At 42.4% G+C, this 15,228-nt stretch overlaps 1 protein-coding gene across 3 annotated transcripts in view; it reads right to left on the bottom strand.

Moving 5' to 3' along the window:
* PIWIL4 (piwi like RNA-mediated gene silencing 4) overlaps positions 1-15,228 on the bottom strand; it is a 211,334-nt gene that overhangs the window by 145,798 nt on the left and 50,308 nt on the right. For all 3 annotated transcript variants that reach the window (XM_033947501.1, XM_033947500.1, XM_033947502.1), the window contains exon 8: positions 8,885-9,082. In XM_033947501.1, the coding sequence (XP_033803392.1) occupies positions 8,885-9,082 (198 nt within the window). The remainder of the gene's footprint in view (positions 1-8,884; positions 9,083-15,228) is intronic.

Below are 15,228 nucleotides of genomic sequence, written 5' to 3'. Positions count from 1 at the left end.
CCTATGAGCCAGGCATTGTGTGAGGGGGAAGTGGGGGGAGGAAGAGAAGCTTCACACTGAGTCTGTCACAGGAGCTCAGTGAGGCTGTAGTGTGACTCCAAAACGGATGTCTACAATTAGTAAAATTCCCCAATCACATATTTTTTTATGGGGACGGATTTGTATACAGCACTTCATTAGATTTTTTTTATTATACAAATTTTATCTTTTTGTAGACTTGAAGTCTTGAACAAAGAAAATGAGTACAGCAAAAAAAGCAAAAACAGATAGTGGAAGACCATTCCAAGAGGCCTGGACAGAGACATATGGAGTGATTGAACGCAATGGGAAAGCATTGTGTATTATGTGTAATGAAAGTGTTGTGTCTCGCACATCAAGTGTCAAACGTCACTTTGAGACCAACCTTAACAGTGTTGCTGAACTTGGTTTAGCTCAAAGAAAAGAGTTCCTTGTAGGAAAATTAAAGAAATATCACTCCCAGTCTCTTAGTTTTAGCAACTATCTTTCAAAAACTAATCATCTTACAGTTGCCAGCTTTCAAATTTCACTGTGCATGGCAAAACATGGTAAGCCCCTCTCTGATGGAGATTTTATCAAAAAGGCAATTTTGGCTGGGAGTAATTCACTCTTCCATGATTTACAAAACAAGGATAAAATTGTGCAGCGCATCTCTGAGATGCCGCTAAGCAGAAATACTGCAAAAGATAGGGTTCTGCGAATGGCTGCTGATGTTAGTCAACAGCTTACTTGCGACTTACAAAAAGCACCCTTCTACTCCATGTGCTTGGATGAAAGTACAGATATTACTAACCATGCAAGACTAGTGTTCATTTTGCGTTATGCTACTGGTGACATCATGAGAGAAGAGCTGGTAAAACTGCTGTCTTTGCCTGGAAGAACACAAGGGATAGATATCCACAATGCTGTGATAGAGGCTTTTTCATCACTAGACATAAGTCCAGAAAAAGTGGTTTCAGTTACTAGCAATGGAGCACCTAGCATGGTGGGGACAACATCAGGATTCATTCATTTCTTTGCTAAGGAAGCAAAACATCCACTGATTCAATTTCACTGCATAATACATCAAGAGGCTCTCTGCGCCAAAGAAAGCAGCACAAAACTTGACGATGTCCTCAAAGATGTAACAAAAATGGTGAACTTCATCATGGCACGTGCTCTTAATTTTCGACAATTTCAAGCCCTTCTTGATGAGGTTCAGGCACAATATAACACTTTACTGATGTACAATAATGTCCTGTGGCTGAGCAGAGGACGAGTGTTAGAGAGATTTGTGGCCTGCTTGGAAGAAGTTAGGCTATTTATGAACGAAAAGGGGGAAGACTATCCTCAACTCACCAACATGGCCTGGCTTACCAACCTCATGTTCTTTACAGATTTTACTAACCATTTTAATGTACTAAACAAAAAATTACAAGGCATGGGAAAAACAGCAGAAAGCATGTTTAGTGACATCAAAGCTTTTGAGAGAAAATTGCATGTTTTTGAAAAAGACCTTGAGAGTGGACAGCTAAAATATTTTCCCAACCTAAAAATACATTTGGATAATTCTACAACATTTGTGGACAGTCATAAAAAACACCAGGAAATCCACAAAGCATATTCCACCATTGTAGCCGAAGCAAAGGAGAATTTTAGTAAAAGATTTTCTCGGTTCCGTAAGATGGAGACAACCCTTTCATTTATAACTTCCCCAGAAAAGTCCACATTTGAAGATCTTGATCTTTCCTGCTTACAGTGGTTGGATATTCAAAATTTGGAAATGGAGCTACTGGAATTTCAAGAAAGCTCTATCTGGAAAAGTAAATTCAATGACCTACGTGCGGCTCTTGAACGTATTGAGTGTGAAAGGGTGACAAATGAAATCACTGCTAGCAGTTCTGAAAATGAAATCCTAAAAGCGTGGAATTCTCTGCCAGACAATTTTAAGTTTCAAGTTTCAAGTTTATTATTTTTCTTGATTAATCGCTTAATCAAATTCTAAGCGATGAACATATTAAATAAAATCAAATAAGGACAAAGTCCATGAAAGCACTTGGGATTTCTCTTCTTACTTTGTTTGGGTCATCCTATGCTTGTGATCAGCTGTTTTCGGCTTTGAATCATATAAAATCTGATGCTAGAAACAGATTAACGGATGACATGAGTGCTGCATGTGTTGCACTGAAATTAACGCACTATGAGCCAAGGATTGACAAGTTATCAGCATGCATGCAACAACAAAAATCACATTAATTTTTTTCAGAGCATGCCCAATGCATATGTTTACATGAAGCAGTGTTTTCAGTTTGCAGTTAAGACACTTTCTAAGTTATTTAAATATTATTTAAAGATGTTATTTAAAAAAGGGACTTTACATGGCCCTGTTATATTCCAATCTGGAATTTCCAATAAAACGGTTGGTTTAATTGAAAGCTCTTTTGTTTTCTTTACATCATATTATTAGAAATGTAATGATTTAACTATTTTCTAATTTGATTGTAAATTTTACAAAAAAACATGTATAGACTCTTTGTGAATACACACCGAGTCTTGACACAGTTAACAGTTTTAAGAAGTTTATCTTTTTTTTTTCTCAGGATACATTTGACATGTTATGTGAATAATACATTTAAAATATATTGTGTAACTGAATCAAATTCTTCCTAAATTCATTAAATTGAATGAAATCATTAAAACATAAATTGCCAATAAATTGAAATGAAAATCAAAGGATTGTGAATCAAATTGATTCTCTGACAATACAAAGATTCCAACCTTTAAAAATGATGTTACATAGTTCAGGCAACTTTATAAAGAGTTTTTAGATACTAAAATCTTGTTATTAAGGTTTAATTGACGTGCTGGCACTTTGAGGAAATTCTTTGGTTTTGTGCGGCAGTTTGGGCACTCGGGCTCAAAAAGGTTAGCCATCACTGCTCTAGGGACTCCAAACACCTAGGAGATATATTCACTTGTTCCCTAATTAAAAGGAATTAACTTTCAATATAATTTTATACTATCATGGTATATTCAGCTTAAAGGATACCATAAGGAAAGCCTTTTGAGCACGCAGTTAAGTGCCGATACGCACCCTCATTGCCCTGATGCAGCATAGCGAAATGCTGGCAGGCCATCTTCGGCTTTTGGATGATGGGCTTAACAGACTTGCTGTTTTTGAACAGGAGTTGTGGAATGCTGATGATATCTTGAACTGCAAGGGATAGAGATAAGTGGTGTAGCTTAAAGCTTTTGGGGCTCATAATAAAAAAAAAAAAAAGTCTAAAAAGTGGCCTAAATGGGTACTTGGACGATCAAAAAGCCTGATCGTCCAAGTACCCATAAACAAAGCTGGTTTTAGACGTATCTAAAACCAGCTTAGGCCTTTCCCCTGCCTCTAAACGCATAGAGCGAAAAGAGGCATTTTTAGAGGAGGGGAAAGGGCGGGCAGTGGGCTGACCTACACCTAGGCGTACAGCAGATATAACCACACCTTTTGACAGGCTGCCTAGTCAGCACTTATACGTTTTGACTTAGACCAAGTCAAAACAGGTATAAGTCCCCTGGAAATAATAGGGGACTGCTTCCTAGAACAAATGGTGGGAGAACCAACCAAAGGGACCGCCACCTTGGACTTGGTCCTAAATGGCATAACTGGAAGGTCAACAAATGTAGAGGTCACAGTCCCGTTGGGGACGAGCGATCACAGCATGATCAATTTTAAAATTGGCATCGGGAAGGAGAAACGTACCAAGACTCAAACCACAACCTTTAACTTCAGAAAAGGCAAATACGACAGCATGAGAGTCATGGTTAAAAAACGGCTCAAGAAAAAGGCAGCCAAAATCAGCCTGCTTGAAAGCTAATGAGCAGCGGCAGGCTGGGAGTCTGAACTCTTTCCTCCTTTCCTTATGGTATCCTTTGAGCTAAATATACTATGATAGTATAAAATTATATTGAAAGTTAATTCCTTTTAATTAGGGAACAAGTGAGTATATTTCCTAGGTGTTTGGAGTATTGAATTGTTGGTTTCCCTGGGGTTGTGATTGTGGAGTAAACCTCTAGAGACTCCCCTTGTTTCCTTGTGGGCCCAGAAACTTCTGTACACCTGCTCTTCACAGACAATGCCGAGTCACTGTCCAAGGGCTCCAGGGACAGGGTTTTCACCAAAAACCAAGCCAACTGCAACTTCACCACCCTAGAGCGACCAGAGGGAGCTATGCTCAGTGCATCCGCTCCTCCCTCATGGAGCACATGGAACAAGGACACTCCTCAGATAGCAATCCAGTGCAAACCTTGCATGAATCAGGGGTAAAACAGCCGAGGAGTCCATTTCTATCACTTTTAATCAAAACTGAGTTATTTATAAAGAAAATAGAGGCTTTTAAAAATGGATAAAAAATCCAAGATGGCTACTGCAGCAGCATTTTGGTGCCAAAAAATAGCCCAGGCACATGCTGTTTGTGATATCCCATCTGTGCCTTGTTCTAACCTGTCTAAAACTACTGATCAGCCTCAAGATATTACTTTGAAAGTTATGTGGCAAGTGGTGGTTAGGAATGAAGAGTGTACTACATCCATCATACCACAGCTTTGCAAATTTTCTCAGCAAACAGTTGACAAATTTCATGATGTAGACTCTAAAACTGGTGCTATGGACACTAAACTGTCACAAATTTCTTCTATCAAGACAAATTACCAATCAGCATCTTCAGCTTTTATTAAAGACAGTTTGCTAATTCATAGACAAATGGAATTTCTAGAAAATCGTACGTGGTCAAAAACATTACATAGATTTAATTTCCCCATATGTCATCTTTTGTCTTCTGAGATACTGTTTCATAGATATTTAGGGGTCCTTTTATCAAGCTGCGGTAGGGGTTTAAGGCGCGTTAAACCGCCTGCTGCACTAGCCGCTAGCACCTGCATTGAGCAGGCGTCAGTTTTTTAGCCGGCCTTGGGGGTTAGCGTGTGATGCAATGTCCGACGGGCTAACCCCGCTAGCGCAGCTTGATAAAAGGACCCCTTAAAGGAGATAGTTCAATTAGATAAATCTGATGAATTGGTTATTTCAGAATTTCGATATATGTTTGTTCCTCAAACTGGGGACATCAGGGGGGCGATAAAATAGATTGCCAATTTAGAATTAATTAATCTAATTGTGTTGAATCCTCTCAGAAGGATATTGCTACAAGAGCAACTCTTCAGGTCACCCTCTTGACTGAACAAGAGAAAATTAATATATTGAAGTTGTATTTCTGGAGAAAAGATGCCCAGTTCTGTGGTCAGCCAATCCAGATTTTTCCGGATGTGGCTAAGACCACACAGCTACGTCAAAAAGAGTTTCTGAAATTGAAAGACAGGGTAACAAGGTTAGGAGGAGTTTTCTTCCTTCAGTTCCCCTGTAAATGTGTGATAACACTGAATTTCATGAGGTATATTTACTTTGATCCTGCCCAACTTGAAAGACTACCAATTAACATAAGAAGCGCCATCTCTGGAACAGACCCTAGGTCCATCAAGTCCGGCACCCGTTGAGGGATAATAAATGTGGATATAGTTAAATTTTGTAAAGTCTGGATGATGGAGGTGGGGTTAATTCTTTAATTTTAAATTTCTTATTTAATTTAATATTTCAGTTATTTCATCCCATTGATGTGGACTATGATTTCTTTGTGTTTCATTGAGTGTGAAATATATATATTATTATTAATGCAAATAAATAAATTTAACAGTTTTACCTGTATAAAGGATGTTATTTTGAAAAAAACAAACAACATTTGTACCAGAGAGTTTTGTTTCATATTTTATTTCTATTTAATATACTGCCTATCAAATTATCCCTCCGTTTTATAAAACCATAGTGTGGTTTTTAGTGCTGGCCTCAACACTAACAGCTCCAACGCTCATAGAATTCCTATGAGCATCAGAGCTGTTACCACTGCAGCCGGCGCTAAAAACCGCTCCACGGTTTTATAAAAGGGGAGGGGTTATATCTAAGCAATTTACTCTGGACTACAGTGTTTTTTTCACTCTGAAGGAATCTAATCTTTGAGGTCTGACAATTAAGTTTGTGAACATCCTAGAAAAAGTGCTACAAACCTCATTGCTGAATATCACTACAGGTACCTTCAAAGTACTCCCCTTGGGAAGCTATGCATTGATGTCAGTGCCTATTCTACCCTTCAAAGCAATTTTGGAACTTTTTTCCTGGAATGACCATCAGAGCTGTCATCGTATTACCCTTGTCCTGAAGGTCATCAAAATGTCTTCCTTTCAATATTTCCTTTAACTGTGAGTAAAGAAAAAAGTCATTAGGGGCCAGATCAGATGAGTAGGGGGGGTTATTCCAATACAGTTATTTGGTTTCTTTCTAAAATCTCCCTCACAGACAATGCAGTGTGAGCTGGTGCATTGTCGTGATGCAAGAGCCATGAATTGTTGGTGAAAAGTTCAGGTTGTTTTTGTCTTTTTCAAACAGCACTTCCAAATAGTAAACTTGGTTAACTGTTTGTCCAGTTGGTACAAATTCATAATGAACAATCCCTCTGATAAGGGTTAGCAACATTGTTTTGACTTTTGATTTGGACTGGTGGAACTTTTTTTGGTTGTGGAGAATTGTGCTCTTTGACACTTTGTTTGACTGGGTGACCAGAGACTTGGATAGAGGGAGTGCACAAGATGTGGTGTATTTAGATATTAGTAAAGCCTTTGACAGTGTTCCTTACAGATGGTCTAATAAATAAACTGAGTGCCCTCGGGATGGGTCAAGAACTGGTTGAGTGGAAGGCAACAGAGGGTAGCGATCAATGGAGATCATTCTGAGGAAAGGGATATTACCAGTGGTGTGCCTCAAGGTTCTGTTCTCGGGCTTGTTCTTTTTAACATTTTTATAAATGATATTGCTGAAGGGCTGTCGGGTAAGATTTGCCTCTTTGCAGATGATACCAAAATCTGCAATAGAGTAGACACCCCGAATGGTGTGAATAACTTGATGAAAGACCTAGCGAAGCTTGAAGAATGGTCTGAAATTTGGCAGCTAAAATGAAAATGCTATGAAATGCAAGGTCATGCATTTGGGCAGCATAAACCCATGGGAACAGTACAGTTTAGGGGGGTGAAGAACTTATGTGCACGACAGAAGAGCGGGGCTTGGTTGTGACTATGAGTGATGATCTTAAGGTGGCCAAACAGGTTGAAAAGGTGACGGCGAAAGCTAGAAGGATACTAGGGTGTAAAAGAAGAGGTATGGCCAGTAGGAAAAAGGAGGTTTTAATGCCTTTGTTTAAGACTCTGGTGAGACCTCATTTAGAATATTGTGTACAATTCTGGAGTCCAGAGGAAGGCTAATAAAATGGTGAGTGGTCTTTATCATAAGGTGTATTGGGTTAGACTTAAAGATCTCAATATGTATACTCTGGAGGAAGATATGATAGAGGGGAGATATGATAGAGACATTTAAATACCTATGTGGCGTAAATGCGCATGAGTCAAGTCTCTTTCATTTGAAAGGAAGCTCTAGAATGAGAGGGCATAGGAAGAGGTTTAGAGGTGACAGGCTCCGGAGTAATCTAAGGAAATACTTTTTTACAGATAAAGTGGTAGAAGTATGGAACAGTCTCAAACAGTCTCCTGGAAGAGGTGGTGGAGACAGAGACTGTGTCTGAATTCAAGAAAGCATGGGATAGGCATGTGGGATTTCTTAGAGAGAGGAAAAGATAATGGTTACTGCAAATGGGCAGACTGAATGGGCCATTTGGCATTTATCTGACTTCATGTTTCCATGTATTGGTACACCCTTGTTTCATCACCAGTGATAACACAGCTCAAAATGTTGTCTTGCCTCTCCAAAAGGTCTTGGCAAACTTCGACTCTTCTTTGCTTTTGTTCATTGGTGAGCTCCTTCAGGACCATTTTTGCATATACCTTTCCCATGCCAGGATTTTCAGTTAAGATTTTCCTGTTTCTCTATTGATGTTTATTTGGTCTGCTATGCTTCTCACAGTCAGCTGCCAATTTTGATGCACAATTCGATGAATTTTTGAAATGTTTTCGTCAGTTCTGCTTGTTACTGGCCGCCCTGACCTTTCTCATCAGTGACATGTTCTCTCCCATCAGAAGAACGTTTAATCCATTTGTACACTGCTGTTTTCTTCATGGCACTATCCCCATAAACTTGGACTAGCATGTCCCTGATTTCACTTGCACTCATGTCAAGTTTAACAAGAAATTTAGTGTTTATTCATTGCTCTAATTCAAGCTCTGACATTCTCATGACGGCACACAAAAATACGCAACAACAATAATGAACTCCACTCAGCAAGACACCGCCACAGGTCGACATGAACACAGCTATGAGACACTGATATACCAAGGTTATGAAACCTGAGTTTGTACAGTGCTGCCAACGTAAGCGCATGGAGGCTAGTTCGCAAACTTGTCAGACCTCCTAGACCAGGGGTAGGGAACTCTGGTCCTCGAGAGCCGTATTCCAGTCGGGTTTTTAGGATTTCCCCAATGAATATGCATTGAAAGCAGTGCATGCAAATAGATCTCATGCATATTCATTGGACAAATCTTGAAAATACGGCTCTCGAGGACCGGAGTTCCCTATCCCTGTCCTAGACTGTCACTGGTGCCGCTTCCCAAGTAAGCCAGGAAGAAGTAACTAAAAAAGAAATGTTTTGACACAATCATATGAACATTCCAAATAAATATCACAGCTTCTTAATGGAATTTTGAGCACTGCTATAGCTCTGTCCAAAGGCTCTAACAGCAAAGCACCAAAAACAAACTATACTGTATATCAAAGTCACTATAGCTGAAATTAAAAGCTTTGTGTAGCTAAAGGCAATAAAATAATAACAAGGCACAGTTTTTCCTTTACCTTGTAAGGACAACAAGACCAAGCAGCTCCTTTAGACAGGTCTCTACAAATTTCTGTGGGCCTATTTTATTGTATAGGTTGGTCATGAAGTCCAAAACTGTTTCACTACGTAGGACTTTGTGGCTTACATCAGCACTTAACATCAACCTGTTTTCAAACTGCATGATGGAAACAGAAAATCCTGGCCACAGAGTCAATCTGAAACATAAAAAGAGGACAGAACACAGTCAGAAAATATTTTAGGAATAAAAGTTCACGGAGGTAAGCGCTCATCTGATTAACCCCCTGTATATCAAGTATATTGGTGTTAGACCCCTAAGTTAGGAAAAAAAACAACTTGTATCATAAATTGTACTTAATTATGGCAAATCTTTTGGCTGATGGGCTTAACAGATTTGCTGTTTTTGAACAAGAGTGTAGAATACTGATGATACTTTGAACTGCAAGGGATAGAGATAAGTGGTGTAGCTTAAGGCTTTTGTGCATATTTTATGCTAGCACTCATCCAATCGCAGTTCTAACACACTAGCGGGAAGTGATTTTATGGTCACTCCCGAGTACCTCTGTTAGGCCCCCTCCAGCTTAAGAAAGCAAGTCTGGAATGTAGTGTTTAGCTCTGAGAAAGTTTTTTTTAACATAAAAACTTATTTAAAAATTATAAAATGATTTATTACTAAATTAAAAACTATAAAACTAATTATTTGATTATGAGATTATAAAATTGACAAAGAACCATAGGGAGGATGAGGTTTTGGAGCCAATGAGGTAGCTCGTGAATACAGCCTGCTCAAAAGCTAATGAGCAGTGGCTCTTTTCTCCTTTCCTTAAGGTATCCTTTGAGCTGAATATATTATGATAGTATAACACTATATTGAAAGTTAATTCCTTTTAATTAGGGAACAGGCGAATATATCCCCTAAGTGTTTGGAGTATTGAATGTTGGTTTCCTTGGGGTTGTGTGATTGTGGAGTGTTTCACTTTCTCTCCCCCCATTCTTTCCCGCTTTCTCTTCCCCTCCCTTCTATCCCCACTTATGGGTCCAGCATCCATCCATCTCCTATTCCCTGCACCCTGATGGACCTGGTGAACCCTCCCCCCAACACTTCTGGTCTACCCCCACCCCATCCCATCTGCCCTCCCTTTCTCTGTGCGGGTATGGTCTCCTGGACTCCCCTCACTTACCGAAGCAGCAGCCGATCAGAAGAGGCAGCCCTGTAAGCAGGCTGCTCGTGGCCAACCCCGGCAGGGCCTTTCCTCTGCCATGTCGGAAGTGACAGTGTATACATGAATGGAGCACACAGCTACATGTGCAAATTATTGTATTATATACTTTATGCATTTTAAACATTCTAAATGCAAGCACTTCACCACCATTATGAATGATGTAAATGGTCATGCCTAAATTATGCATATGTGTTGATATTGCTACACTAGTATTCTGTAAAGGAAAGTACCGTATTTTTCGCTCCATAAGATGCACCAGACCATAAGATGCACCCTAGATTTAGAGTAGGAAAACCAGAAAAAAAACCATTCTGAACCAAATTGTGTACTAATATATACCAGGCTCTGCACCCAGCCCCCCTCACTCCCTGCCAGGCTCTGCACCCAACCCCACACTCCCTGCCAGGCTCTGTACCCTGTCCCCCTCCCTGCCAGGCTCTGCACCCTGTCTCCCCTTCCTTGCCAGGCTATTCCTTTTATTTTTCATATGCATGGATGTGGTTGCTTGGTGAGTGGGGTGCGCTAGGGGCTGGGGTGGGTTGGATGGCAGACTGGGGACTGGGGGGACTGCAGGAAAAATCCGGTTTCTTTCCCTTTTTTTCTGGGGAGTAGACCTAGCTGGGGGGTCTGCTTCTTGGTTTGTTTGGTTTCCGTCACCCTCTGGGTACAGTGGTGGCTCTTTTTGCTCCATAGCTATGGTTAATTTGATTATTGCTACTCTTAACGTTGATGGTATACACTCCCCCATAAAGTGCAAGAAAATTCTTACTTGGCTTCGCCAGCACCATGTAGATGTAGCGTTTCTCCAAGAAACTCATTTGTCTGCTGCCGAGCATGAGAAGCTGTGTAGAGATTGGGTCGGAGATGTGAGATATTCTGCCTATAACAGTAGACAGTGGGGGGTGGCGATCCTAGCGCAAAAACATTACACATTCATAAGACAATTCAGGATAAGGAGGGACGTTATGTCCTAGGATTGGGGGAGCTCTGGGGCTTTCCGCTTCTATTTTGTAATCTTTACACCCCGAATGTCTATAACCATAAATTTTATTCTGGGCTCTTGGGTGTCATAGCACAGTAGCCTACCTATCAATTGATTGTTGGAGGGGACTTCAACGTTACCGCTGACCCTACTTTGGACTGTTCTCCTGCCAAGCCGCGCCCGAGGGATTCACATTTATGGGGGTGAACTTCCTCTGCAATCATCTCTCGGTGGTAGATGTGTGGAGAATTCTTCATCTCTTCGACCGAGAGTACACATAAGAACATAAGAACATAAGAAGTTGCCTCCACTGGGTCAGACCAGAGGTCCATCTCGCCCAGCGGTCCGCACCCGCGGCGGCCCATCAGGTCCATGACCTGTGAATTGGTTTCTGAACACCTCTACAACCTACCTCAATTTTTATCTGTACCCCTCTATCCCCTTATCCTCCAGGAACCTATCCAAACCCTCCTTGAACCCTTGTACAGAGTTCTGGCCTATCACATCCTCTGGAAGTGCGTTCCATGTGTCCACCACCCTCTGGGTAAAAAAGAACTTCCTAGCATTTGTTCTAAACCTGTCCCCTTTCAATTTCTTCGAGTGACCCCTAGTGTTTGTGGCTCCCCACAGTTTGAAGAATCTGTCCTTATTTACTTTCTCTATGCCCTTTAGGATTTTGAAGGTTTCTATCATGTCCCCTCTAAGTCTCCTCTTCTCCAGGGAGAACAGACCCAGCATTTTTAACCTGTCAGCGTATGAAAAATTTTCCATACCTTTTATCAGTTTAGTCGCTCTCCTCTGCACTCCCTCGAGTACCGCCATGTCCTTCTTGTGGTACGGCGCCCAGTACTGCACACAGTACTCCAGGTGCGGGCGCACCATTGCGCGATATAGCGGCATGATGACTTCTTTCGTCCTGGTTGTGATACTCTTTTTGATGATGCCCAGCATTCTGTTTGCTTTCTTTGAGGCTGTCGCACACTGCGCCGATGGTTTCAGTGATGTGTCTACCATCACCCCCAGGTCCCTTTCAAGGTTACTCACCCCTAGTAGTGTTCCCCCCATTTTGTAGTTGAACATCGGGTTCTTTTTCCCTACATGCATGACCTTGCATTTCTGTACGTTAAAACTCATTTGCCACTTGTTTGCCCAGTCTTCCAGTCTCGTTTTACTCTAACCCTCCTAATATGTATTCTCGTCTGGATTACATTCTGGTGTCACATACTATCTTCTCACAGGTGGACCGGGCCACCATTGCTGACACCCCACTTTCGGACCCATTCAGCAGTAGTTCTCACCTTGGAGATCACGGATCAAAGGGGGGATAGGACCTGGAGGTTTTCCACGGCCTTGTATTCTGATAAGGATTTTCACACATTCCTCAGGGCCCATTGGCTGGATTATGATCGGCATAATAATACCTCAGATGTGGATCCGGCGGTATTTTGGGATGCTTCTAAGGCGGTACTATGGGGTCATATCATCCAATATGTTGCTACTAAACGGAAAAAGCAAAGGGAGCAGTTCCTTGCTGTTTTGGCACAACTGGTGGCACTGCGCCGGAGGCACCGGCTGAGTCTGGATAGGCTGGAGGGCCAACAAATTAAAGCTCTACACCTCCAGATTAACGAGATATTGGACCACCGAGCCCGTCAAGATATTTACTATCAGAAATTCTGCCTTTATCAATGGGGAGGTAAGGCGGGCAAACTTCTGGCGAACTTAGTTCGGCCCTATCGGAAAAAAACAAATTATCCGCAAGGTTAAGAATACTAGGGGGGAGAGTGCTTCACAAGGGAGGCGCAGATCCGGGAACAATTTGTAGACTTCTACAGTTCCCTCTACGCCAGGAGGGATTTCACTGAGGAAGACAGGGATAGATTCTTCCGGGATCTTCGCCTTCCGCGACTACCAGAGGACCAGGTGGAGCACTTGAATGCTCCCATCTCTCTAGAGGAAGTACGTCTGGGGATAAAAAAGCTGAAACTTGCTAAATCTCCAGGCCCCGATGGGTTTGGCCTGGAATACTTCAAACTCTTGCCTGATCTACTAGCCCAACCCTTTGGGAACTATTTCAATCTTCTGGCACACTCTGCTTCGGGCCTCCAGTATAATCTAGCTCATATTACTTTGCTTCCCAAACCTGGAAAGGACCTTGCTCAAGTTGGCTCCTACTGCCTGATCTCCTTGCTGAATCAGGAAGTCAAGCTATTAGCGGCTATCCTGGGGACTAGGTTGAACTTGTACCTTCCCAGGCTCATCGAGGATGATCAGGTGGGGTTCGTCCCTCAGCGTTATGCCTCCATGAATCTCCTTAAAGCGTTAACGGCGTTGCATAAGCACAGGGGAAAGGGTGGTACTTCCGCGATCACCGGCTTCAATATGGAAAAGGCCTTTGATAGTATTTCCTGGCAATATCTCTTTTGGGTTCTACCGGAGTACGGCATTGATGGGCCATTCCTCCACTGGATCGGGGGCCTTTACACTGCACCACAGGCACGACTTATCATTAATGGCGGTTTATTACCTACCTTTCCGCTTTGTAGGGGGACTCGCCAGGGCTGCCCCCTTTCACCCTTACTGTTTGTCCTAGCCATTGAGCCGTTAGCTATTAAAATCCATACCAGTCCTGAACTACGAGGTATCCATATAGGGAACATGGAATGTCATATTACCTTGTTTGCGGATGATATCTTGCTCTTTTTGGAACAGGCCCCTCGCCACTTGCCTGTGGCATTGCGTCTGGTGGCTGAGTTTGGTGCCATTTCGGGTCTTAATGTGAACTATGCAAAATCTGAACTGTTACCTCTGGTGGGGATGGGATGGGAACCCTGGCACGATATGCTGCAGATTCCTCCTGTACACAAGCCAATGCATTACCGGATCATCTACCTACACATGAATCCTCGGGTTATGTACCGATGTAAGGCTGTGGCTGCTATAGATAAAATTGGAGCTTTATGTACCGCTTGGCGAGATCTTCCGTTGTCCTTGCTGGGAAGGGCAGCTTTGATTAAAATGATGCTGCTCCCAAACTTCTATACCCTCTACAGACGGTACCTTTCTGGGTGTTGCAACGGGACGTCTGCAAAGTGCGATCTCTTTTCACTACCTTTCTTTGGCGCCATCACTCAATGCGTATCGCTTACACGAAGCTGACTCTTTCCAAGAGGGAGGGAGGTCTGGGTCTTCCTGACATTCGCGCATATAATGTAGCAGCTCTTATACGTTTCGTCCATGAGGGTGGGAACAAGCAAAGCCACCTGTTTTCCTGCTGTCCGGGTGCTGAAGTCTTGCGGTAAGAGCCATGAGATCATGGAGCTCATCCAATGAGATTTCAACCCTGTGAAAGACTGAGGTAAAACATCAGAATGCTTGATTGGCCGTTCGACTCGTACATGAGTGAGAAATTGAAGACTGATTGGGAGACAGTGTATGCTGAACTCACCTCCTTCCAGATTTTAAAAATATTCAATATGCTGTACTGGAAGGGGGAAGTATGAAAGAGTCGTCTTTGAACCTTCTATCACTCAGCTCCTCCCTACTGCCCAGTTCTCTCCTCCAGGATGGATGGCAGGATGGTGTGCGCCCTTTACCTTTCTCAATCTCCTGCACTCTCCTCGCGGTCAGGGGGGTGACCTGCCCTTCAAATTGCGATTCCTGCACCCCTTCATCATGGCATGGCAGTGGTGGCGCAAGGCGCAGGCTCAATCTCCTTTTGCTTCTCCCTTCTTGCAACTAATTTCTCCCCGGGCCTTGGCAACTCGCTTTTCGTGGCGTGGGAATCTCGGGGAGCCTCCCTTCTCTCCCACATGATTGATTGGGATACGGGCATTTTTTCCTCTTTTGCCCAATTTCAGGCTCGGTGGGATGTCCCCTATCAGCAATAATTCCCTCTCGGTGTGGTATGGGGGTGGTCCGTTCTTCTACCCCTCAGGGGCACCTCACTCATCTTCGGGATCTTTGGAATAGGGATTTGGCGGCCTCCTATACCTCCGATACCTTTCTGGAGCTTTTTCACACCTTATATGCTTACGTGAAATCTGCTAGCTAAAAAGCTATGCTGAAAATATAAATGCTTCCATGAATTTTATAGTTATGAAAAAAGACTTAACTTTGAATAGTGACTGGTTCCGAC

Source organism: Geotrypetes seraphini, chromosome 6 (assembly GCF_902459505.1).
Source record: "Geotrypetes seraphini chromosome 6, aGeoSer1.1, whole genome shotgun sequence".
Taxonomy (NCBI): domain Eukaryota; kingdom Metazoa; phylum Chordata; class Amphibia; order Gymnophiona; family Dermophiidae; genus Geotrypetes; species Geotrypetes seraphini.
Note: the sequence above shows the minus strand (reverse complement) of the source record. Positions and strands in the feature narration are given on the sequence as shown.